Source organism: Betta splendens, chromosome 11 (genome assembly GCF_900634795.4).
Source record: "Betta splendens chromosome 11, fBetSpl5.4, whole genome shotgun sequence".
NCBI lineage: Eukaryota > Metazoa > Chordata > Actinopteri > Anabantiformes > Osphronemidae > Betta > Betta splendens.
The window spans coordinates 6,704,940-6,731,255 of NC_040891.2; the positions used below are offsets into that span (position 1 = coordinate 6,704,940).

Below are 26,316 nucleotides of genomic sequence, written 5' to 3' on the forward strand. Positions count from 1 at the left end.
CCCAGAAAAAATGGACTATGTTAAGCTTTGCATGTACTTTTCATGCACCGTGGCGTCTTGGCCCTCATCACACAATGATGATGAGCATTCCGCATCGCCATTAAAAGCCAGTGTGTGGCCCCTTTCCATCAGAAGACCAGTGGCTCGTATCTATTATAATATGCCTTGAGTCACATAAGCCTCAGTCATGCAGCAGCCATGTTTGTGAAATACTGTACTGTACATTGATTGACTTTCATTAGGAAATGAACTGGTTGGAGAGGTTTTACAAGCAGGGCAGTCAGCATGTCTCCGTCTCCTCTGGAGGTGGCTCTCTGTAGACGTTGCTCAGTCATCAAATGGTCTTGAACACATGATATGTGTGTTGATTCAAATACACGACCTCCAACTACTGTAGAACAGGAAGGATCCCGGGCGGCTTTGTGTTCGGGCCATAGATAATAATCAGCTGTCGCTTCCAGTTCGAGGTTGTCCCACAGTTGCACAAATCTGGAAACTTGGATGAGAGAGAGAGAGGATAAGTGTAGCAACGGCGATGATTTATTCACACTTAGCGGAGGCACGCTGCTGTTGTATGTGTGAAGTATAATTGCATGTGTGACTAGCGTGAGGTGAAATGTCGGCTGCAGATACTGAAGGTATTGTGTGCGAGGAGGCAAGAAGGATTATGATGATATCGTGGAAGCGTCCTGACACTGCAGCTTCCCCAGCGACGGCCCCGTTCTAGGCCTCGATGCAGAAAATAGGAAGAGCACGCTCACATGTCATTACTGTTAGTTTTTCATATAAAAAATGTAGAGGAAGATGAGATTAGATCGTTCTGGCACAAGATAAGATTTAAAAAAAAAAAGAGCAAGCAGCACAAATTTAAATGGTCCCACTCAGGTTTTGGCCCAGAAACAACCCATTTCAAGTGTCCAATCACAATATGGGAGTAAATATTAATACAACATGAAACAGTGTGATTTCAGGTGCGAGAGTGAAATGTGATTTGACCGCTGTCCAGTATTCGTCTTATAAAACAAATATCTGCTCATAGAATGTAAATAGATGTGCAGCCTACCTCCCTGCGAACAATGCGGCATAGCCCTTTAATTCAGTGTGCGCATGCAGGGACAGTGTGCGTGGAAAATAAACCCCTAACAAACCCTTTCTCTCCTCACAAGCGTTTACAGTAAAACCTGCCTCGTCTCGTAAAGTGTTACAGTAAAATCGCGTTGATATACAGTTTTTTCGCGTCACTCATCGGCCGCTTCAAAGGACACATCTCATTTATAGGTTGCGCGCCTTGTTTATAGAAATGTTCATTTCGAACCTAAACACATTTCTGCCGTATAAAGCCGAGCACGGCGTTAAAAGAAATTGCCTGGGACCCACAACTCACGGTGCGCTGCAGTCAACCGCTCCCTCTCGGGGGATGCCGGGTTGTTTGCTTTAGTGTCTCCTGTCAGGCTGAGGTATTTCCCGCTGCTCCCTGATGGCTCTGAATCAATCCGCCCGCTGGATTTGAAGGTGACATTCAGACCCCCCCACCCCCCTCGGCTCAGGCTGCAGCGACTGGGTTTCATCCACGTCTGCGCCACTTGTCACCCAGCCCTGTCCCCCGGGAGAAGTGCTTCGAAGCTGATGTTAACAGAGAGGTTATAAACAGGTTATAAAGGAATAAACAGGTGAGTTATTTTTAATTTTAAAGGGAGAAGTTGCTGAAGGTGTTTGTAGTAGTGTTATTGTAGTGGAGTAGTGGGGAGTATCCACTCCGTAGCTCGGCCTCACGCAGTGGGACCCGTCACTCCTCGCTGCAATCTAAACCTTCCTCCTGGGCAGGGTGGAAAGATCGGAGAGGAAGAGCAGAGCTGCTCCCTTTTAAAGCAGTCCAACACACTTCACATTCTCCCCCACTCTGGTCCGTCACTCTTGCGCTCACTGGTGAATGTAAGAAACCTGTAAAAAGTGCCCCGCTCCGACTGGTTTGTGACACTGTGCAGCAGGTTAATGCTCATGCAGATAAGGCGTGCGTCACTGCCCCCCACTCGTGCTGTTTCTGGGAGAACGAGGCAACGCGGAGCCCCGGGGGATCGGTCCTGAAGCGAAAACAAAGTTTAGCCCCGCTAATTTGAACTGGAAAGAAGATTAACTTAAATGAAGCGCGGCCGACAGGACTGCGAAAGAACCAGACGAGCCCCAATGCAGTAGAGGTCCGTTAAAGACGCGGGAGGGGGGGCAAATCAACCTCCTGATGTGTTCACTTGCTTAAGGGTCAAATCGCATAGACTAAAGGTACTTGAGGATGACTTAATCACAAAGTGACAGGTCCAGAACAAACAAAGCTCTGCAGTAAGAGCTGTAGACTGAACTGTTGTGAAAAAAAGTGAAGTAATTCACCCGTGCTTCTTTTGATTGCGTATATAATGATACACATCTATTTCCATGGAGACCAAACAAATACTGTAGGTGTCCCTTATTCCCAATACAAGACCTCTCTCACCTCACCTGACCCCACCTATTGAGAGGAAATTCCTGCACCGGTAGGAAAGATCTATTGTTAACCATAAAACTAAATCAACAATAAAAACAGATAGCATCATGTATTAGGTGTGTTTTATAGATTATGGCTGAGGCATACTGACAAATGAGTACTTGGAAAGCAGTTCTCCATTCTGTTAAATTTTAATAACAGACAGGTAGAGAAGGCAGCACTGTGTGTGTGTGTGTGTGTGTGCGTGCGTGCGTGCGTGCGTGCGTGCGTGCGTGCGTGCGCACCCACTCAGGCCAAACGCTCTGCATAGACAATTTAACAGCCATCGTAAAAACAGGAACACTTAGCAAAGCGAGTCCAGATCCGCGTCCGTCTCCCATCGACCCTCCTCATTGGAGCCACTTCTTGTGAATGGGAACTCTGGCCACCTAGCAGCTAGCGCTACCCGTCGCCTGCTGCAGGCTCGATGCGTTTGTTCCTAGCAAGCTTTTTCTGGAACGGGAACCTGTTTTGAGCCGCTTAGCGATACAGGCAGATAAAGACTGTGGCTCGACCTGTGATTTTTCCCACCGCTGCTTCCTGATCGTCGATGACTTGTCAGGAATGTTGACAGAAACAGAACGGCGTCTGCACAGAGAAAACCATCAGCCTCATCCAGCCGCAGTTCACGTCACCTTTGTTCTTCCCTCGTGTCTGTTCCCATTCGTTTCCCCTCCCCTGGATTGAAGGCCTTCCAGTGGCCGCACACATGATTCAGATTTAAAAGGCCTGTAATCCGCTTCATATGTGATTTCCAAACGCACGGGCTGAGCGAGTGAATGTATGTGTGCGCGCGCTCAGGAGGCGTCTTGCTTGTTTTGTAGAGGGCGAGGTAACACAAAGCATTTTATGGATGAAACGCTTATTGGAAACAGCTGCTTTGATCCAGCTGTTCTCCCTTTTTGTTGTGTGTTGATCGTCAGGAAGTTCGCTGCCCACCGGCCTGAAAACCAGTTACGTACAGTACAGGCATGCGGGCTCAGGCTTTACTGGCGGTGAGCGCTCTCGGGGCAACTGCTCCGTCAGATATTGGCACGTGTGCAGAGTGACATGCTTTTCACGCCTCTTCTTACATCGTGTTTCACAAGTAACATGACCTCCCAAGCCTCAAACACACTCAGTAGTCAGGTTCCTCCTGCTGACAACAGCACCTGGCTGCAGTTTTCCACTTTCCTCTTTTTTTTTTTTTTTTTACTGCCTAAGGGGTCAAACTACATGTGTGTATACATGTGTGTTTGTGCATGTGCCCCCGTAGTTTAGGCCCCAGTGTGCGGATATGGACGTTGCAACAAAGTCACTGATTGGAGCTTGTTAGTGCTTTTCAAAGGGCTTTTTTGCTGTGGGTGATTGGTGAGTAAGGAGCTGTTTGTGGCTGTGTTTTGTGTCAGTCTAACTATGCGTTTGCCTCCATGCACAGGTTTTCCCTCCATGCACAGGTTTTCCTGTTGCAGCCTCAAAGGTCAACTACAAAACACGTTTTGTGTTTTTTTTAGGTGAACTAGCAAACTGCATAATACATAAAATGTTGATGTGGCCTATTTGATGACTTGTTTATCTTCAAATTGGGCATATAATGCTGAAAAAGCCTGGACACATGGCATTTACAGTTAGCCTAGCCACAGCTGCAGGAGGGAGACATGACCATTGCCGTTGCTCAGCTTCATTAAGCTGTGTGACGTGACAAACCCTGTTCTTAATGTATATATGGAGGAGACTGTAGCTAAATCCAGCTGTTCCTGCTTCTCCAGTTTAGTGATGAGGATCTTTAGGTGGTAAGTTCTTTCAAATCGGACAGTGGGTGAAGACAAGTGGAGCAATTGAGACGGAATTCTCATAACTGGGTTAGATTGGACAGCGTTTGGGCCACAGTGACACATCAGTAACATGATGATCTTTCAAACCAAAACAACTGGGTCCTATTTTAATATACAGTAGCATACGTGTTCCAGCCATCTTGTGTGTTCTGACCCGATTCATGTGCATAAACGAAGCATCAGAGCAACATTCAGTGGACCAGCATCGCTCCCTGTTAGTTCTGTTCTAAATGTTTCCCCTGTATACATTAGATCACCATAGGCTCCATTAGTCATAGTGCAGTTCCTTCAAGGGGAGTAAAGGGTGAGGGAGACAGGCACAGATGGAGCTAAGAGAGGAGGGAAAAAATGGGCACGAGAGGCGAGAACGGTGAGGAGAACGAGGAGCGAGGCATGCAGATAAGTGGTTGTAAACGGAGGAATTAAAGAGAGCGAGGGAGCGAGAGATGGGAGAGATGCTGGAATGACCTGGAGGCGAATAAAATGCACGCGCATCGGCAGCGGTGGAGAGACAGAGCAGGGCGAGGAGTCATTTGGACGGATTGATGGTGATGAGGGAGGGCGTGTGATCTCTCCAACGCTGATAACTACTCACTGCTCTGACCGGGGGGACGGCCCGTGTGCTTCTGTGTGCGCTTGTTTCGTTCCCATTTACTCATGGCGCGGCCGCTTCTACAATAGTCCCTCAGAAAAAAGTGGCCCTGACACCAGGTGGGAACCAACAATATTAAATCCACAGCGCTGGCCTATTTATACTTTCATGCACTCCGCACTGCCTCTGAATTCAATCATAGCGTCCTGTTTGTTTCTGAGTCACTTTACATTTGTTGATGCGGTAAATGAAGGAAATCAGAGACAAACTGTGTAATTGAAGGCTGTTAGGTACACAAGCATATATCTAATCATACTGTACATCCTCATTATAAGAGCTTGTGCTATAAAAGTGCCCCTGGCTGCTTTTATCAACCATTGGTAACCCTCTTGTGTCCTATTGATTTGCACAAGCTTTTATAAGTGGATTGCTCACAATGAGTCACGAGACCAGTTCTCCTCATGTAACATCAGGGACAAATTATATTCTCGCAGTGAACACGGAGTTTACTTTTGCTTGGAAACAACTTGATGGCACGTCTAATCTAATGTACCTTCACGGCAGCTGACCCCCAGCTTCTCTAAACCATCTTTTTATTGTAGAGATATCGTTCAAGGTTACAGCACATCTCTTACGTATGAGGTTCAGCTGAGACGTTTAAATCGACCAATGTATTAGAAAAATCACTCGTATGTCGTCCTTCGCCGACCCAGGAACCGTTCAGCGCGCTGCGTCTCGTACCACCGACGTCTTAATATGGAGGAGGCATCAACTGAGATATAAGTGTTAAAGCAAAGCGTCAGCAGGAGCATAGATCACTGGCCACAGAGGGTTTCAATCAAGCATGCGGCGCGCGAGAAAAAGGCATGGCCACTGTGTCCGAAATGTCAGTGACGAATGCACAGAGCAGGAACTCTGAAGGTGGTGTGTTATTCAGAGAAGATGGAGGAACGGCAAGCAGTGAGAGATTGGGAGATAAAAAGATGGATGAAGCTGGACAGGAGACAGGAAAGGGGAACGCTCGGAGATAACGGAAATGAAGACAAGTAGAGAGGGACGGTGAAAGGGTTCACGGAGTCCGAATGGAGGAGAAGTAATGGGACTCGAGTCGGTTCAAAAACACCAGCAAGTCTTATCGAACAAGATCAGCCTGAGATGTGGGATAGGAGTCTCTCACAGTGGAGTGTGGTTGAGATGATGGGGGATGTTACAGCTGGTCTGTTTCATAGAGAGCCCGCGAGATGGAACGCAGAGGAGTTGTAGAAAGCCACATGCTCGCTCTGGCTCAGCGGAGCCCAACAACCCTATAGGCGACCTCAAGCGCTCAACTTCACATCGTGTTATATTAAAAATATAGCGGGCTTGACTGACGGAAGAAAAGGATGCGTTGCCACGTGCGGAGCGTTTTCTCGCTCGGTAGGAAAAGCCGGCGCCGTCGCGTACTGTAGCATCTGGTGTTACTTGTGCGCGGAAAGTTGGTTATTATCCAGTTTTAATGTGTCTACTTATAAATTAAAGATCAGATCATGTCAGCGTGAGATCTGAGGCAACTCGCTGAAAGTCTGGAGGTGAATTTATGATGTGCTGTTTGTGTCTACGTGTGTATGAACAGGTGCCTTTAGGTTTAATGTGCCATATTTTACATTTGATGTGATGGTTTCCAACTGTGCCCTGTTTGGCGAGTACAAAGTAATACTTTCTAATTTATAAGTGGGATCAAACGCACTGTAGTGGCTGTAGAGGGTCCAGGCGACTCAAGCAGACCCTTTTTGTGGCCAGATTTTCTCGGTGTTCACAGGAAGTACGCGCAAAGAAGTTTATGTAATCCGACCTAATTCAACTTCAATCAGCTCCAAATTTACCTGAACCATCTTGGACCAATTTATTAAAGCAGCCTACGTGTCCTGTTGGAAAAAAAAGGCTAAATGCAGGAATGTGGATAGAGAGCCTGCCCTTCTCCTGCCAGTGAATCATGCACGGTTTTATTCTTGCCTTAAGCGAACGCGGGGCTGATGTTACGGGTGTCACAGCAGGTCTAGGATTTAATTACAGCTCTCTAAATGTGGCATTGTTCAGCAGTTCCTTTGTACACGCTGGGCAGATGTAACACAGTAATTATGCTTCCTCTTTGATACTTAACTTCAAATTTTCCGACTTCAAACCAGAAATTGAGTCTTATGTTTACAATCTATTTATATATACTGTATATATATTTACCTATGATACTGTATGAGACGATGCTGTCTGTGTTTTGGTCTGCACCTGCTCCTATGAAATGCACCAAATTAGACAGACAATTGAGGCAATTGCTTGCATAAACATACATCGGTGCAGCTTTATGTATATATAATAATAGTTTGCTGTAGCATGTCGCACTTCTGAGGGGGAAAAAAGCTTCTGCCTTCACATCTCAATTCTGCTTTTCTACACTATTACTGTGAAATTCATCTGTGCATTTTCGCTGCGTTTCTAGCATCTGAGTCATGGGAATCTGCTGTGTGCGGTTTGTTGGTATAGGACCTGGCAGAGAAATAAAGGGAGAAGTTTAACGCTTCCTTGTGCAAACATGTCATCCTACAGCATGGAGACCTCCTCAAAGCCAGAATGCAGCAAATAGGCCTGACTGGAGCAAACATGCATCAAACTCTGCTTCCTCCTTTTGTGTCACTTCAACAGTCACACTCGCCATCACGAGTTTAGTCTATGTAAACAGGTTTAAGAGGTTTTAGTGAAAATCGAGATGATTTGAATCGCAGTTCACCGTGACACTTTCCCAGGTGAGTCGTCAGCCTTAGACAATATTATGGCTTTATTTTCCAAGAGGAGATTAGTAGGTCCAAAACACGCACAGCGTGTAAACTGGACTGGACTTGTTCTTGGACAAGCTGTAGGAAACAGTTCAGGCCGCAAACAGTGGGGCGTCCATGCTCTATTACTTCAGAGCAGGGCTCAGCGTTTCCTCCCTGAGTTTGACGTCTCCATAGGGTAATTATAAGATTCACAAGGTGCGGATCATTTAATTTACCTTCCAGTTCCTGAGCTACTATTATAAAGAAAAACAAGTAACCCCAGAGTCAAATAACATCAGCAGACCTCACTTATTGCTGGGTGGTTAGCTTAGCTTGAAGCTACGGGATGAAGGCAGTTCATCTAGTTACAGTAAGCGACGCACACACAAAACAAATGCAGCCACCAGCGGCAGTGCATAGAGGATGCGAGCGACATAAATCACTACATCTACACTACAGCTCCTGGCAACGAGGCCGATAAGCATATTTCACACAGCGTCAAACTGTTACTTTAAGTCTCACATGTACAAATCCACAAAATATTTAACACATGTGGCAGCGTTGAACAACTAGAACCACAACTTACAGTAAATATAGTCCGCCTGTATCTAATTTACATCTGCAACTCATCTGTTGTGATAACTTAGATTTACTGTTGGTTCTTTATGATGTTTGGAGTTCTGTAATCTCACACCAATGTGTTCCCGTAAAGGTCACATACATGTAGCGCAGCCTCATGCCAGACCACCGCTACAGGCGCTAAACATGTGACCAGTTACAGTATATTTGCTGAAAACACCATTTCATTGCCTGAAAACGTCAGTCGAGTTCAGTGGAGGTTAGGAAGACTTGTGGAGGGATCAACCGCAGCATGTAGCTACTATAATAATGGTAGGACGTTAAATATTGATACGCCAGCTTTAATGTGCTTGCATTGGCAAATGCATGAGCGACAACCTCTCATCCTGTGTGCCACTGCAGGTCTTGTGTTGCTCCTTCGTTTCTGTTTAGTCCTGTCTTCTTCGTTGGTGTTGCCTCACTTCCTTTTTGCCTTTTTTGTTTTCTTTGATACTTTGTAAATGTTAATTATTGCTCCTGTGAGTTTGTGTTATTGTGCCGCTTTGTTTGAGTGATACAGTATGTTTGTGTTTCCTGTAGGCTGACTAGGTTCCTTGTATATTGTTTCACCTAGTTCAGGTATTTCCTCGTACTTGTATGTGTGAGTGATTTCTAGATCATACTTTCGTGTCCTAGCTATTGTCCTGCAGTGCAGAGATTTTGTGTTAAGTTTGTATCGGTCTGTGAGTTCTTTCCTGCATTGCAGAGATTTGAGAGTTCCCTGTTGGTGCCTCCTTCTTTCACCTGTGTTGTATTTTTGGGTTTATTTTTAAAGTCGTATATATCTTGTGAGTCCGTTGGGTCGGTGCATTTGGATCCTTCCCCATGTTATCTGTTGAGCTGGCCCAGTATTTTAGTAGTTCCCAGCAGGACATCGTGTTAGTTGGTAAGTCTGTGGGCCTAGTAGCTGCCCTCTTAGTGTGTGTGTGTGTGTGTGTGTGTGTGTGTGTGTGTGTGTGTGTGTGTGTGTGTGTGTGTGTGTGTGTGTGTGTGTGTGTGTGTGTGTGTGTGTGTGTGTGTATTTGTATAACTGGCCACGTGTGCCATGCTTTGTTGCCTAGGAACACCTCCCTTGGATCAGACCGGGGTCAGCGGCTGCTCAAGCGTGCGTTTTTTAATTCGGTGCAGCAGTCCGAGCTTTGCCACCTGGTGACTGAGCCACTTCTCGCTGTCCAGCTGCGTCTCGCCTCTGCATCACCGCGTTGGGAAACGCGCCTCGCGACCGGCGTTTCGAGAGCGGTTTTGCAGCGTGAAAGAGTTCATTACCATGCACCCGGATATAGCTGACAACCAAATCAGTGCAACATGTCTGTATTTGCCAAAAAGGTATCATACTGTAGATGTCAATGATCCTTTTTTCTCCCACAGACCAGAGTGATTCTTCACAATGAACATGTCTGCGTATCCTCATCCTGTCAAAGTGTGTCTCTCCTCCCTCTGTCCTCACTGTAAACTGGGCTTTTTCAACCAGAGGCCAACCTCACTCCATGAGGGGCTGTTAATGACCCCCTCTGTTATCAGCTCCCCGCTACTCCTCACACCTGCACTCAAGAATAATATTTACCCTGTCTGTCATCGTCACACGGTGGGTACCACATGTGTCTTCCTGTCTGTGAGTCAGACTTTAATCAGGACTCTTGTGTGAAGGGAATGAATGCAGGCCGAACCAATACCTCCCCAATTGCTCCTAATATATCACTCAGGCACTACCTGTGTGTGTGTGTGTGTGTGTGTGTGTGTGTGTGTGTGTGTGTGTGTGTGTGTGTGTGTGTGTGTGTGTGTGTGTGTGTGTGTGTGTGTGTGTGTGTGTGTGTGTGTGTGTAAATGGTTAGTATTATGAGGTGAAGGTGCTATCGTGTCCTGTTTGCAGGCATTTCAAACATGAGTAGAGATGAAGAGGCAGTTCGGAAACAATTCTGTAGAATGAGGAGAACGAGGGAGAAGCCACTGTTTTTCTTGTCTGCTGTTCAACGTTTGAAGAAGCTGGACAATCTGTTGTGATGAGAAAGCCGAGTGGAGGATGATCCTTTTTTTGTTTTTTGACTAGCGAGAACAGCACCACAGCAGGTTGTGTGGATATAAAAGCATTTCCATGCATTTGATCTGGATTCTCTGAAATCTGACACGCTGCGTTTTACACCGTTATTTGTAACTGATGTTGATGTGGAATTGCAAAATCGAATAAAGCAGAACTGAAGCACTGTGGCAGATTTTCAGATTAGAACAGAGCAGCACTGTTGAGCCTGGAGATGTGTGTCAGAAAACGGCTTGATAGACTGATTGTGTTCACTGCAGGCATCATCTGATAATCATAGCTCAGCATTGATGTTTGCCTTTTTATTTATGATAACATCCATCTGTGTGCTCATATTGGTTAAAGGTGGCTTCCAGTCCAATCTAAACCAAACTCTTCCTCTGTGTTGCAATTTTCACCAGTTTGAGGCAAGTGACTCAGCGTGAGTTTTGTCACGTGGATTTGCAGAACTTTGCTGACATTGTTATTTTGAAAACCTACTTGTTGGAGGATTGGCAGCCTCTTCACAGTTCACCAGAACAAAATGAATAGATCCATGTGGCGCCCTCTCTCCCAGCAGCATATTAAATTCTGATTATTCTATCTAACAATGGTATTTTAATTGGTCTGAATTCATATAGCACGTTTCTACTTTACCAGTAGTACAGACACTTGAAATGGTGAATTTTGGGGTTTAAACTGCCTGATAACCGGAAGCAAAGCACTCGACTTTCTAAACTGCTCCAAAGAAAACTACTCATCAGGCAACATTTAATTTATTTTGTTAAAACACATACATAAAGTCACTGGCATGTTTGAGATAGTGTGATAAAAGGTGGAAAAACAAACACAGCACAGCGCTGGTCTCCTAATGTGTTGTTTTTAGGGGTCTGCTGAGGTTCCTGGTTGTGTGCAATAAATCTCAATGCAGTAATAGCATCCCCAGCACTGTCTGTATTCTCCCTGGGCAGAAGAAAACGTGCGGTCCCTGAATGTTGCCCGGGAGCCTGCGTAGCATCTCCAGCCTGTTCGTGTGTCTTTTCTGCCATCTAGTGGAGCCTCTCTGTAATTACTGTAATGTAATTTTTGCACAATAGGGGTCACTAGACTGCTATTTTTCACATTTCCATGAGTTTTGCTTATTCAGCCCTGAAAGACCACTTTTTATTAGTGTGGGAACCAGCCTGCATTGGGAACAATCGCCACTAGGTGGCAGTAAACACTTGGTTTACATGAGCATGGTGATTTCAGTGGCCTGATCCCTGCAGGACTTTTGGGAACTTTACCATTGATTCTGTGCTCAATCCTTTTTATATGTTTTACCTCAACAGACCTTCACAGGCTGCAGTGGGACAGTCTCAGGGGAGAAGGTAACTCAATGACACATGGGTCTTTCACACCTTTGGCCTTTATAACTTAGGTTCTATTTCGTTGGTCCACAAAACAGGTTTTGAAGGAGCTGGAGGGAGGAGCAATCAACATAGGTGTAACCAAGGTCATAGAAAATAGGTTTGTGTGCATTTATTGTGTGATTAGAGTCTATATCTTGTGTTTCAAGGGGCCGGCGGTTGACAGGTTTACACCTCCTTGTTGTGTACTCCTGCCTCTCCTCCTCCTCCGCCGTCTCCTCCTGATCCCACCACCCATCCCTCTCCTCTCGGCTCTCTCTCTTTCCTCCCGAGTGGATTTTTTCGGGGCTGTGCACTTAGCCCCCCCACCATCTCTGCCCCCCCACCCTCCCCCCCATTCAGTTCGGACAGCTTCGCTCTAGCAGCTCTGCACTGTGCCGGCCTGGAGAGGAGTAAGGGAGCGGAAAGAGGAGCGAGAAGAGAGGACTTGGTGAACCGAGGAGAGACGGACAGGGGAGAGGGACCATGGCTGCTCTCTCTGCCTTGTTGAAGACCTGGGTTTTACTGCAGACCTTGTGTCTGGCTGTAGCCCAAGTGGTGAGTCAACATGGGAGCTTGGGACCTGTACAACTCTTTTTCTGGGCTTCTCTAGGTGAAGGGCCCCTAGAATCAGGGCTCTCCATGACGTGGGTGATATCGCTGGTTGTGCCTTGTCTTGGTGCTGGCTGTTTTGTGTGCATGTGAAAGAAAAGATGATCTGTGAGTTTTCTGCTGTGGGGACAACACGGAACTGGACTGCCGTCTTTGGATTATCATCCTTATCATGTATGGACTCATCTCTTCATACTGAGAAGCTCCCTTTGGAGAAAGGGCTTTAACATTAGGTTTCCTTTTATTTATCGAAGAATGGAGGAGACCTTTAGTTTCTGCAGATCCACTGGGGATTGACACACACAGGTTTGTCCACAGAGCATGAAAGCCCCAGTTCTACAGGCACCTACATGCCACCTGCTGGATTTGTAACTTTCAAGGATTACTATTTTTTTTAAATACACTTTGTGCATTTTTTCTTGAGGTTGACCTCAAAGCTGGATTAAGATTTTTATGTCGGACTGTTATGATGCACTGGGAAGATGTTTAATACAAGCTGTAAGATGGAGAGAGGTGGGGGGCGCTGGGGTAAACAGAGCCGGTCTCAGGACCCCTCCCCCCACATTCCTCATTGATCTTTTGTTTTTCCCATATTATACCGATTTTTATGATATTCGCTCAAATTACTCTTGATCATGGTCCCTGTTGTGCTGAAATTGATGGACATGTGGCCACAAGTGTGAATCTTCTAGATGTTCCTTTCATCAACTAAAATATTACCAAATATGTCATTAATAGGTCGTTTTTAAAATTGTATTTATTCATTATATTTTGTTTTTTTTAAGCTCCCTGAAAGCAGTTGTGATGTTAGTTTGTTTGATATAAAAACTTAAAGTTACTGTAAGTTTATTTTCACTTGGCCGTTTCAATATTTTGGTGTCTGTTTTTCAGAGAGGTCCACCTGGCGCTCAGGGTCCAGCCGGCCCACCGGGCCCTTCAGGCACCCCTGGGTCAGACGGCATTGATGTGAGTATAGACACAGGTTTGCCCAGCAGTTTGTCACAAAGGCCATGATTGTGCTGGAGAAATACCAACACTGTGCTGCTCTGCAGTTGCGCAGTCTTAGCAGCAGAGGGCACTGCAAATGAAAACACTGGCACAAAGGAGCTCTGTTCCCAGCAGAGAGAGGGCTCTTTGAGAGGCACTCTTGATTCAGTCCTGAGCTTGTGTCACAGTAATGTGATACATTTAAACTATTCTGAGAGCTAACTCCAGACAGGCTGCTGGACCTGAGTAGAAAACAACGTGCATTGCCGTATCCAAGTTCTCTGAAAAGCCAGAATATCATGTGATCAGACATGGACTTTGATCTTTTGAGATCACATTGAATGTAACTAAAATTCATTCATTCTAAAACACATGCAAACTTTGTAAGCATTGATTGTATATGATTTTTAATTTTTAAGCTGCCACCACTTTGCAGCTGGAACAAATCAGTACCTAAACACCTCCCCATGCAAAGAAAGACACTAACGAACTACAAAAGTTAGTTTAACCTATAGGACATTTGTCTATGCTTTGTCATGAGCGACACAGTATTACATTCTAACTACTGTATGTGCATTTGTGTATAGATACAATGAATATTTCATATTAAAACATGCCATGTACCGTAACCACAGTTGTCGTGAAGTAACCAATACGTGGTATATAATAAGCTACAGGTGAAACAATTTGTGAAAACAGACACAATGTCTCTGGCAGCATTGTTTTGTTGATACTGTAGGAGCCACCTGTGATAATACAGACTATCTGTGTTTAAATAAATATATTTTGCAATCTATCACCACAAACAACAGATATATATGGCTTCACAGGCCACACTGTCTTGTCTCTCACTGCTGTACACCCAGCAGATACATGAAATTGAATCTCTGCCCTGTGTGTTTGCAGGGGGACAAAGGGCCTCCTGGGCCCCCAGGTCCACCAGTAAGTTTACACTGTCTTTAAATTTATTTAACTAATATATATATATATATATATATATATATATATATATACATATATACATATATACATACATACATACATACATACATACATGGTTTTGCTTATGGCTGTGTCACTCTTTTAATGTAGGGACAAAAGGGGGAACCTGGACAGCCAGGTCCTGATGGAGCACCAGGAGAGAATGGTATTGATGTAAGTAAACTGACCCATTGGGGTGGGGGGCTGTAGGGTAAGACAAGAAAAAAAAACAATCCATAAGACATCAAGTGTGGGAAGGTTCTTAAATGCTGTATAATGACCCAGATGCGTCCACCAGGGGTGCTGTAGAGCAGTGTTTCATAGGCATCACTTTTCTTGTCTCTTATTAACTCATTAATGAGAACATACACCACAACTACTGTATGACGTCAGGTGACATTTGTATTGATAAGTATTTTAAAAAGGTGGTGTAATCTTGTGTCAATGGTTTCACATGGTCAACATGGTCTGTTGTATTTGAAGGTGTCACAGAGTGATGATTTGTCTTTAAAATTCAAACAGAGGTTTTTCCGAAACAACCGAGTTCAAAACCTCTAGATCGCATTCACGTACACACATGCATTCCTCTGAGGTTTAGTCTGTAATCTGGCCTGGAATGTCAATCTCAGGTCTGCTTCCTAATTACCTACAAGAACAGTGTCAACTTTGATCAAATGCATGATTAGCCCTGTTGTAGAGTGAATTGAAATCATGTGTAGCAAATGGAAAGTACAGCTACTGTAAAAGCGATCATTTTTTTATTTATTCTAATCCTCAAGATCCTTTGCAGTTCTGACTTCTACTGTACATGCATAATTTCTTTCTGCTTGCTTAGGGTTTAATAGGCGCAAAGGGTGATCGAGGTCCTGCTGGGAGCCCTGGCCCCAAGGTGTGTCTAAACCCCTATTAGTAGATGAATTACACTATTGTGCTGTACCACTGTTCTGTTTTGTATGGTTCCACTGATGTTAAGCATGACGCTAAACTATTGAGTTTTGCATTGGACCACTGTGATTATGTTGGTATTTTGTTGTCTGTAGGGTCAACCTGGACCAAGTGGTGAGCCTGGCCCCCCAGTAAGTTTTATTCTATAATAACTATGACACTTTTCCTGTTGTAAAGGAAATGCAAAGTGAATAGAGTACAAATGACATCAGATGGTGGACTGACATGCGTGTGACTGCCTGATTACGCATTGCTTGATGCCTAGTCAGTTTCCTAACATATTGTCACCCAGCTGGTCTCATAAGGCAACCTCCTGAGTCTTTTTGTCTTCATGCCTGGATGCCTGACCAGCTGTGCCCCTTTTCTGGGTTCAGCCTATCCAGATGTGTCATATGCTGCTTGCAGCTGGCTCGAGTTTTTACTCAAGCCCCCAATAACTGAAGAAATGCTCTCGATGAGCCACGTTGTGTTTACATGCTGTAATTGGTTACATGCCACATGCTGCAGCACTCACTGAGACCCACTGGTTTATCTGTGCGCACAGCATCATTTGTAATGCTGTCTGAGACCACAAGGTGGTGCTCTGGTTCCATCCACTGTATCACACTTCATTGAGCACAGTCTAATCTTAGTCCAATATCTTGCCTGAATGGAGGAGTATTAGTTAAATGCTTTGTTTATCAGTAACAGGTTTTCCTGTGTGGGGGATGTGCTTGTACACCCAGCTGCTCTGTTGGCTGTTCCCTCTCCCCAGAAGGCTTACATACTTAATTACTTTGTTCGTAATTAATTCCAAGCAACAGACACAGCAAACATACATAAGACTGACTGTGTCCTGTGACTCTGTGCTCTGACACTGTACACATTCACTGAATTACCGCCGCTGTTATGAATTGCATTTCAAAAATAGTAAAGGACACTTTGGTCCTGTTTGTCGGACCATTACTTAATCAGTCGTCCTTGCTCCTTGCTGTCTCTTCTCCTCGCAGGGGGCCGGCCTTCCAGGACTCTCTGTAAGTGGCTCATATCATTAGATATAGTGTTTATTTCATCAATTAAAGCTGCATTAAATATCTTTTCTACAATATGACTGGTAGAGAATGTCTTTCTAGCTTGCTGTGTCTTCTTTTTTAGGGAATCCCAGGACCAATTGGTCTCCCTGGTGAAATTGGTCCGACTGGATCAAAGGTAGAGCACCACATTATCAACATACGCCATCTTTTTTTATGTTCTATCTACCATTTACATTTTCTGTACTTTGCTTAGGGTGTCATGGGACCACCTGGACCTCCAGGACTTCCTGGTCCTCCAGGCAAGCCAGTAAGTGTTCTCTCAGTACTGAAAGCATCGCAAACTAGAGATAAGTATAGTTCACATTTTAGTGGAGGGTGATAGACACGATATTGTAACAGGTTTTTGTTTCTGCTACTGTAATAAAAAAAAAAAAAGTCATAATATTTCCAGGGCAGTCAGTCACCAGTTGTCTTAGTCATTAGCTAGCACTTGCAAAAACAACCTCTCATAGTGAAGCTGAAACTCCCCACTGATGGATTTAATTCACAGCACTGTTACTAATTGCAGTAAATGAATCCAATTGTGTCATGCAGATTGAATCTTTAGGGCCAATGGCAGCGGTTGTGCATGTTGACGGTACATATGTCCAGTGTGAATGTATTATTGGATAATAAACATTTTGACGGGCACAATATGTTCGCAATCACTGTCAAAGGAGCAGTCGACCTCCAGCCATATTGATGTCACAGAATCTGGCCCAGTGGCTAAAACCCTGAAATAAATTGGCTTAATATTAATGAACAACTGAGTTGCATTTAATAGCAGCCAACATGCCATTTGTGGGCTCATGGTGTAAAATAAAAATTCAGAAAGAAACTCAACATCTCATTTACTGTTTAATGACAAACACCACAGTGAAACATCCCTCCTCGTCATAGTGAGATATCACAAACACGTCTAAGCTGAACACTTTAAAGTCTGAGTTCTCTCCTGAGTGGTTCCAAGAAGCGAAGAACGGGAGAGGTCCTCATTGAGAGCGATGTTCCCAGCCCACGGGAGTGTTTTTGTTTGGCTGTAGTGCTGTCCTAGGGTAAATAATCCCACATTAGATCAGTGGGCTGTCTCCTCTGACTGAAGAAGGGATACATCAAACCCTCTAGAGATTACTTACTAACTTAAGCTATAAACAGAAAGAAGAAATAATAGAGGGGAAAAGAAATAGAGAAAGAGGAGGTGCTGACTCAGCTTATGGAAAGACATTCAACTCTCTCTCCACCGTGACCAGGTGACAGTGCTCATCCATCTATCCATCTCTGTGTCTGTCTAGGGTCCTCCAGGCAAGTTCCTTGGTGGAGAGGAGGGGAGTGCAGATTTCCAGGTAAACTCCTACTGCATCTGCCTTCTTACAAATGTGTTTTGACATAACTTCACATTTAATAACCCCTATATTTCTTTTTGTCAACAACAGTGTCCTCTTAATTGTCCAGCAGGACCTAAAGGCCCCCTGGGATTGCAGGGAGTCAAGGCATGTCTGCCTCTGTTTACAAGAACAAGCATTCAGTATCTATGATTATGATGCATTACAAAGTTGTTATGACACCTTACTGAGTGACTGTCGCCCTCTAGGGACACAAAGGCCGCGCTGGTGTGCTGGGAGATCCTGGTAGCATAGGAAAACCGGTGAGCTGCACTGTTTTTTACCCAAGGGGATAAACACATGCACTCAGACCCCATACATGTACATGTAGTACAGCCTTACATGCTCACCCACCATTCAGAAGCAGCAGAGGCAAGGATTAGTGCTAATGAAGCCCCCCGAGGCACATGACTGGCACTAATCTGGCTGTGATTAGTCAGGCCTGGCCCTGGCCTTGCAGTCAGCATGTGGCAAGCCAGATGAAAGGGGTGGTGGAGGGCTAGGTACAGGAGGAGGAGGAGGATGAGGGAGTCAGGGTTCGTATAGCCCTCTCACCTTGCTGAATTAAGCAGAGCTAATGAGCACACAGTGGACTCTAGGGGAGCAGCTAGCCAAGCTCCAGGAATTAGCCTCTGATCTTTCCACACAAGAAGCGTTCTGGCAGTATTTAGATGCTCAGAACACTTGACGCATGAAGTAACTACTACTTCCCCACAGGCAAGTGTTTTTGTCTTACAGACAGTAAATATCAGGTTTTCAGTGTCTGACTAATGTGGTCTTGCTATACCATTTCTAACACTGCAATGTGTATACATATGTCATGCTTACCTTTATAGAGGTAAAGAATATGAATAGAAAATAAAAAATGAAGAAAAATAGGTTAAGTTGCCTTCATTGCCGGGGTTACATTAGGATGGATCTAAATGCAGGAAGGAATTTCTCAAGACTTGGTCCAAGTTCCCAAATCCACCAACCAAACACTGTTTGGCACAGACATAAGCTTGTTGCAATGCCTCATCTACCACAAAAAACAAGAATGATTATATGCTTACAACTTACATGTTCTTCTAGTATTAGACAGAATCTTTTTATTAGCTAGCTCTAACTACTGTAGTGTCAAACAATATATAACTTGCACAACAGAATGCAACAGAACCTCCCACAACTTAACAACTAAACAACAAAACAAAATGTTTTTTAATATGTCATAATTATTAAAGACAGCAGCCCATAATTAGAATAACTAATCAGTCTCTTCTCATTTCCCCCACAAGGGTCCCAAGGGCGAAACAGGCATTTCTGGAGAACAGGGCATTCCAGGACCTTCGGTATGCACAACTCTACATTACTTATTACCTGGCAACCCAGCAGGCACACAACCGACCTTCAGCATTAAAATGTGGTTGAAATATTGTCAGTTATTGTTGTAACGCTGATGCAACGTTAAAATTTGATTTAATGTTATGCAACATTGTTGATGGGGAGACCCTATTTCATATATTGCTGATTCACCTTTCAAAACCAAAACATAATCCAATGGTCATTCAACCATAATTATGATGTTGATTCAACTATTATTCAGTGTTGATGATATGCTTTTATATTCTTGGCATTGAAAATAATGATCTGCGATCATAGGAAGTGACAAGGCAGTCTCTCCCTTACCTTTACTTACTTTGAAGGGTCCAATTGGTCTGAGGGGCTATCCAGGAATGATGGGACCCAAAGGAGAAGCAGTGAGTACCACAAATCCTTTATTATCCACTGGAACATAACTTTTTTGTCCTCTTTCTCTTTGGCTATAAGGCTGTTCTCATTCTCACACGAGCACCAAGGAGGCACAGCCAGACCTGCCCCCACTATACAAACATCATCAATTACCGGCAATGGGGACATATGGAAATGATGCTAACACAAATCTCTCCCCTCTTCTAATGAGTTGAGGTTGTCTGGGTCTACGGTGCCTCCATCTGTGGTTAATGATCCGCTGTAGCCATTTGTCTTATTGTTAACATTAGCTGCGTTAGCCAAGTTAGCAGCACGGCTTAGTGCCAAAGCAAGAGTGGCTGGCTCTCTTTGTCGCTCCCATTAGTGAAGTGAGTTAAGCGCTAATTACCTTTTTATCACAGTGAATATCAGGCTACCGTGACTTAGCATCCTCTGATCTGAAGTGACTGACTGCTCTTCTTTGTTTACCTGCAGGGACCACGTGGTTACAAGGGCATTGGTGGACCTGTAGGAATCCCTGGGCCTCCTGTAAGAAGTTACATAAATGCAGACTAAAAACAAATGAAGATACACAGACACACACACACACACACACACACACACACACACACACAACCTTGGGTGGGCTTAGCCTCTTTTATTGTTTACAGGGCGAGGAGGGACCTCGGGGACCTCCTGGAGATGCAGGAGACAAGGGTGACAAAGTAGGTGGATGTTGTAGCATTTGCATTCATCCAATTTTCAATACTGCCATTTATCAAAACTGGAATGAGGACGGTGAACCTGGAATTTTGTGTGACTACACCGGCGCTGCTGTGCTTATATTGTGCAGGGCAACCAAGGTATCCAGGGCCCACAAGGTGCAGTTGGCAAAAAGGGAGAGAATGTGAGTAAATGCACATCTGTTTGTGTGTTCAGAGTGTGCCACATAAAGTCTTCTGATTCATCTGCGTGCTGTCTCAGGGACTGCCGGGTATTGATGGGAAAGATGGCACACCTGGCATTCCTGGAATCAAGGTAATGGCCACTAGACGTGACAATGATGAGTAACTTGGGTGAAGATGCATAATTACTAATTTTCTGTTTCGTCTCTTGCAGGGAGGCCCTGGCCAGGCTGGGAGGCCAGGTCTTCCTGGTCCTCAGGGAGCAGCGGTGAGTAAGGCTTTACTTTTTCTTCTGCCTGTGTGTGAACACTTATCATTTAGACCACGTAGAGGGGTCAAACTGTTCTCCTCGTTTCAACAAAACCGTAGACGAAGAACATAGACGGAGGAACCCAGCTGGAGGCAGCTTCTAAAATTTGTTTTGTTTTGTTTTCTGGGCGTTCATCCAGGTTAACAGTAACCCTGTGACCCTCACTGCTTTAGAATTTAAACCACCTTGAAATAGCATTGTGCCCCCAACCACGAGTTATTTATCACAATCAGACCAGTGGGTACGCTCCTGTGAGTTTGTGTGCTTGTCATACTGACTAAGGGGTAATGAAGCATAAGAAGAGCATTTTGCTGTATGGTCACTGCCGTGACACCAGCGCTGCTGCAGAGTCAAACCCTATAACTTAGCCTGCTTTACAAAGTCAAACACGCAAAACCCCTGCAAACAAACCTGCCACGAGCCTTGGTCTCATGTAAGCCAATAGCTACATAACATTCCAGCTCAGCCTATTACCATATCAGGCATTAGCTTTGTTTCCACCCACTACACCCACACACTAATATCTGCATCCATTTCTAAGAAGCATTGTTGAAACGCACAAAAGTAGTAGCACAATATCAAATGAAGTGTACACCACAGAGATTTATTTTACTCATTATTTTCAGCACATTTTGTGCAACAAATATCACCATTTGAAATGGATCCAGGGATATTGGCTCTGTTTCACTTGCACTATTACAAATAAAGGATATCTAGTGCAATAATGCCTAATTATGCCTTGCTAATTCTTTCTGTAGGGATTACCTGGCAGTCCAGGAGCTAAAGGTGCAGCTGGAGTCAAGGTAACCCTTGTAAAATCTCATATTACAGTACTTGTGTTTTTTTACAACATTTTAAAATCAATCCCAACGTATTGTATTTGTCTGTATCTTTCTTAGGGTGAACCTGGTCCTAGGGGTCATGCTGGCTCATCTGGTGCCCCCGGACCTCTGGTAAACAGACAGACAGGCTGTTTTTACGTGTTACAATGTGCCTTTGTTCTTATTATGCAATATGGTGGTTAACAACCAAATGTATTCTCCTAGGGTGAGCCCGGTCTTCCTGGTGAGGCTGGTATGGAAGGAGTCCCTGGACCCAAGGTAGAAATCCTAAATAACATATACGCTGAACAGAAACCTTAGCGTAAATTCTTAGACTCACTCATCTTAACTTCTACAGGGAGACAGAGGCCAGCGAGGACCAGTTGGGCCGCAGGGGATCATTGGCAAGCCAGTAAGTCACCTTGTATCTGTGCATCTCTGTATTTCTAAGCCAATTTTGGAGTGTACTACACACTGTACTGTTTTTACTATATTTTAATAGGGATCTAAAGGAGAGAGGGGGCCCATTGGTCTTCCAGGTCCCCAGGGTCTAAGTGGAACCAAAGGAGACAAGGTCTGTGTTGGAGTATGAATACAAAATATGTGAAAACGTATGCACCAAACATACAACCTAATGTTTTAGTTGCACCTGATCGTCCATTGGGGGCAGTGTTGACCCATGAATAAAAGTCCCACTAACTCACTGATTGAAGTGAGTAATATAATTAAGCAATATAATTGATAATATAAGTGTCTTCATTTTCTTGTGTTAGAGATGAGACGTCTTTCTTAGATAGTGTTTACTGGATTAAATCAGTGCTTGCAATATTTTAATGTAGGTTTGGCCACACTTACATGTTTTTAAACCATCTTTGTAGGGCTTCCAAGGAAAAGTTGGGTCAAAGGGAGACATTGTGAGTGCTGTTTTTTCTCGTTTGAACATATCTCGGCTTCGGGTCACTAATATATTTTTAAAGGCATCCCTCTCTTTCTCGCTTTTCTCACCTTCGTCTTTTAGGGTGACCCTGGTGTTGAGGGATTGGCTGGCGAGAAAGGCGAAAAGGTAAAAAAAAAAAATCAAAAAGACGATCCCAACTTTCTTTATAACGTTTTGTCATAAAAGTCCCAGAGTCTGCAAAATAATAAAACTTTCAGGCTTTGGAACAGGAGGTTTACCATTTTCAGCACAGTAGAAGATATATAGCACAATATGTTACAACAACACCAAAGTCTTGTTTTGAATACTCATACAAATCCCTATAATACTCCAGATGGCAAATGAGCTATTTACATGACAACAATGCACACTGGCTCTTTGAAGCTGCAGGTTTAGACATTCATTTACAATAGTCATTGTTGAATTATTGCTCAGCGAGTGGTTTTGAGGCAGAAGGATACATAATGATTTATACTGAGGAATGGAAAAGCAATAAATTGTGTCTTTGCTGTGACAGGGCTTGTCTGGCGAACCTGGGCCCAAAGGACAGGTGAGCTTTTTCCAGACTTTTTGTTCACCTTCTGCTATTTAGTGCCTTTCCTTAGTAGTCATAGATTCACGTTTTTGTGATGAATGTACCTTTTTTCACAGCAAGGAGTGAGGGGTGATACTGGCCACAATGGACCCACTGGAGACCCTGGTAAACCAGGAGACCAGGGGCCAATAGGGCTGCCTGGTCCGAGGGGGCTTAATGGGGAGAGAGGAGTACCTGGTATGCCTGGAATTCAGGGGTCACGGGTGAGTTGTCTTTTCTCTTAAACCTCATATTAATTATGCATAGAAGTCATTCTGTAAGGAAATATCTTTGCTGTCGCTCGCACTTTCTCAATTTCTGCCTCCTTGCAATGCTTGTCTCCTCTTCCCCGTCCAGGGACGTGATGCTTCAGACCAGCATATTATTGAAGTGGTGTTGAAGATGTTGCAGGGTGAGCATCTAGACTTGATTATTCATCTTTGATGTCCATGGGGAAGATAAGATTATCTTATTTTCCAAAAACTACTTTCATCTCTTGAGCAATCAGTTGCCTATCATCAAAAGTAATTTAATCCTATGATGGTGCGGCCCCCTCTACTACAGAGAGGCTAGCAGCAGTGGCAGTGAGTGCCAAGAGGGCTGTGCTCGGTGGTGCAGGAGTAATGGGTCCTCCTGGGCCTCCCGGCCCTCCAGGAGCACCTGGTTCGCAGGGGCCCCATGGCTTGCCTGGAGCTCGAGGCATCCCAGGCATTATTGGAGCACATGGACAGATTGGAAACACGGGACTTAAAGGTAAAATATACAGGTACAGGCGAGTGAAAATACACTTGTGATGCTATTAAACGTTTTGTCTTCCATAGGAAAGAGAGGGCCAAAAGGAGAAAGGGGAGATCCTGGTAAGCCACACCCAGGACCTCCTGGACCCCCAGGAATACAAGGTAAGATATAATGGAACTCTGTAAGATTTATGCACATAATTAGAATGTAAAACTAGTACCTACTGACCAAAGGTGAGGAGTCAAGGGGACAATAAGAAAGTGGAGGACGTAGCGTTACACTTGCTGCCACAGGAGATCCTGTTCAAAGGCGTTTAAAGCATCATTAACTCTATTCATTTAACAGAATGGGGATGTAAAAGGACTGCAACAGTACACACTAATTCACACATTCAAGAACACACACACTCCTTAGTGCAACACAATATCTATACAGGTTTTCCCATCTTTACCCCTGTAAATCTGTTAAACTACCTTTCCCACCATAGGTCCTCCAGGTATTGATGGGGTGGCTCGGGATGGTAAGCCCGGAGAGAGAGGACCTCAGGGATCACCTGGAGAGGCCGGTCTCCCAGGTAAAGCGGGTTCACCAGGTCTCCCAGGATTCTGTGAGGCAGCAATGTGTCTGGCTGCATCTGCATACACATCCCCTAGACTACAGGAAGCAGGAACAATCAAAGGACCCAATTTTTAAAGACGAGTCTCCTAGCTCAGAGCAGCAGGAACAGAGTGAATGAGAGCAGGAGAGAGACCACTCTTCATGTTAGGACAACACCGTGAACGAGGTTTGGGGACTATGGTATTGACTGGATGTAGGGAATCTCCTCCTGAAACTGACAGCGTAAAGTTCAGTGGGACATACTCTGATGTTAATTCCCCATGTCACCATGACAACAGCAGCTCACAACCACCCACACACTATTCTGATTTGTCCAGTGTTTAAGGATGATGCCAGTGTCAGGCCCAAATATCGAATATCCCAGCACTGTTACAGCAAGAAAAGAGATGAAGCCCAAGCAGGGTCAAAAGTGATTTTCCTTCACACCAAGGTCACTTTATATTGTTTTATAGAAACAGTAATTTGTTTGAGATGTGTCTCTCTTGCACCATTACACCTTCAGTCTAATTTTACATGTAGTACTGTACTGTAGAACATTGTATTTTCATATTTGAGCTTGAGTGAAATCCCTGAGTTACCTCATGTGTACATTATGCCCTTCTCTCTCTCCTCCCAATCCCTGTTTTTTTTTCCCATGTCTCATTTTAGAAACTAACGACTATCTTTATCTCTTCCTCCTGTTGCCTGGCAACACTGTATCCCGATGGGCACTCCCATCTCCCACAATGCAGTGCTGTAAATCTTTGTAAATGTGTGTTGATTATTATGTAGAGAAAAAAAGAGAATGGGTTACGGTATGCACCAACAAAACTCCTGTGTTGAATTCAGCTGCAATAAAACGTTCCAACAGAAGTAATGAGTTTTCATCAGAACGGATTAGTTAAGTCATAATTTGCTTCCTATGCCACTGTCAACTTTTCTACAGGGCACCACAGTGATTTATTTTCATCAGCAAAAGTTATTTATTGTTCTTTATATAATTATATGTAAAAAGGATCTTTTTCTGCTGTTCAGCTAAACCCAAACCAATAAAGAGGAACCTTTTGTAAAATCCAATGTTTTTCTGTATCATGTGGGCAATAGAAACAAGTCTCTTAGCTACAATACTTTCCTTTTTTTATAAATTGATTAATAATTTCTATTGTATTGGCACAATTCCAAAGTTGCCATTCTTGCACGACTAAAACATGATTTGCTGTTCCATACTACACTATACAATACAGTCTAATTGTTAAAATACTAATTCCATGAAGTGAATGAAATTCTGCTTTTCACTTATTTTCAGGCATTTCAATAGAAAAAAGCTACTGAATGTAAAAGAGCCTTGGGCCCTGGGCTGAAGGTTTTAATGGTACAGATGCAGTCGTGAAAATTGCTGTTTATGGTCAACTGTCCGGTGATTCTTCAACTGCTGTCATTGGAGTTGTGAATATTCCAATGCACCCAGCCTCATTTTAGCACCAATAACACAATTCAAGGGTGTTCACAATAAGTTCTGACGTGCAAAGTCAAGGTCAGAGTAGAGTGTAGGTAAAAGTTTCGGTTTATTGTATCTATTATCTGTAAAGGAAAATTATTTTGATGCCATGTTATTACTAAGGCATATTTTTTACGCTTATCTGTACAGAAGGAAAATAGTATGAAAAACTTTGACTGTAAATATCATTATAACACATTAAATTTACTAAACTAAACTAAAATTTTATTTAAAAAAATCTAAGTTTATAGTTCATGACAGTTCCCATTTGGCTCCTGCTTCTGCTGCCAGAGTGTCCAAATTGCAGGTTTAGCATTTACTGGTGTCCACGGTTGATCATGAATCCTGGTTAACTACTGTACACTGTGGCATACTGTACTGTATGACATTTTATATTATATTATGACATATGGCGTAATTTGGACTATGTCATGTTTTTGATGCCATACCATGGCATGTTTTGGACAACGTACTACTGTATATATCGGGGGTGGTTAACCCCTCCTCCTTGAGAGCCACTGTCCTATTGTTTTCCAAGTCTCT

General features: G+C 44.0%; 1 protein-coding gene across 9 annotated transcripts in view; it reads left to right on the forward strand.

The window, feature by feature from the left end:
• Positions 1 to 25,289, forward strand: part of col9a2 (procollagen, type IX, alpha 2) — an 86,991-nt gene extending 61,702 nt beyond the window's left edge. For 5 of the 9 annotated variants that reach the window (XM_055513048.1, XM_055513046.1, XM_029167156.3 and 2 more), the window contains 32 exons: positions 11,674 to 11,712; positions 13,234 to 13,308; positions 14,236 to 14,271; positions 14,422 to 14,484; positions 15,146 to 15,199; positions 15,351 to 15,386; positions 16,245 to 16,268; positions 16,390 to 16,443; positions 16,522 to 16,575; positions 17,597 to 17,647; positions 17,738 to 17,794; positions 17,896 to 17,949; positions 18,961 to 19,014; positions 19,369 to 19,422; positions 19,889 to 19,942; positions 20,065 to 20,118; positions 20,247 to 20,300; positions 20,378 to 20,431; positions 20,513 to 20,566; positions 21,367 to 21,411; positions 21,508 to 21,561; positions 21,655 to 21,708; positions 21,788 to 21,841; positions 21,932 to 22,003; positions 22,308 to 22,343; positions 22,448 to 22,492; positions 22,884 to 22,916; positions 23,018 to 23,164; positions 23,298 to 23,352; positions 23,505 to 23,693; positions 23,762 to 23,839; positions 24,166 to 25,289. In XM_055513048.1, the coding sequence (XP_055369023.1) occupies positions 11,674 to 11,712; positions 13,234 to 13,308; positions 14,236 to 14,271; positions 14,422 to 14,484; positions 15,146 to 15,199; positions 15,351 to 15,386; positions 16,245 to 16,268; positions 16,390 to 16,443; positions 16,522 to 16,575; positions 17,597 to 17,647; positions 17,738 to 17,794; positions 17,896 to 17,949; positions 18,961 to 19,014; positions 19,369 to 19,422; positions 19,889 to 19,942; positions 20,065 to 20,118; positions 20,247 to 20,300; positions 20,378 to 20,431; positions 20,513 to 20,566; positions 21,367 to 21,411; positions 21,508 to 21,561; positions 21,655 to 21,708; positions 21,788 to 21,841; positions 21,932 to 22,003; positions 22,308 to 22,343; positions 22,448 to 22,492; positions 22,884 to 22,916; positions 23,018 to 23,164; positions 23,298 to 23,352; positions 23,505 to 23,693; positions 23,762 to 23,839; positions 24,166 to 24,371 (2,043 nt within the window). In that variant the 3' untranslated portion in view covers positions 24,372 to 25,289. Of the gene's footprint in view, positions 1 to 11,673; positions 11,713 to 11,789; positions 11,852 to 12,093; positions 12,289 to 13,233; positions 13,309 to 14,235; positions 14,272 to 14,421; positions 14,485 to 15,145; positions 15,200 to 15,350; positions 15,387 to 16,244; positions 16,269 to 16,389; positions 16,444 to 16,521; positions 16,576 to 17,596; positions 17,648 to 17,737; positions 17,795 to 17,895; positions 17,950 to 18,960; positions 19,015 to 19,368; positions 19,423 to 19,888; positions 19,943 to 20,064; positions 20,119 to 20,246; positions 20,301 to 20,377; positions 20,432 to 20,512; positions 20,567 to 21,366; positions 21,412 to 21,507; positions 21,562 to 21,654; positions 21,709 to 21,787; positions 21,842 to 21,931; positions 22,004 to 22,307; positions 22,344 to 22,447; positions 22,493 to 22,883; positions 22,917 to 23,017; positions 23,165 to 23,297; positions 23,353 to 23,504; positions 23,694 to 23,761; positions 23,840 to 24,165 lie in introns of those variants that run through there. The other 4 variants (XM_029167158.3, XM_029167159.3, XM_029167154.3 and 1 more) reach the window with 2 other exon arrangements.
• The last annotated feature ends 1,027 nt before the right edge of the window (positions 25,290 to 26,316 follow it).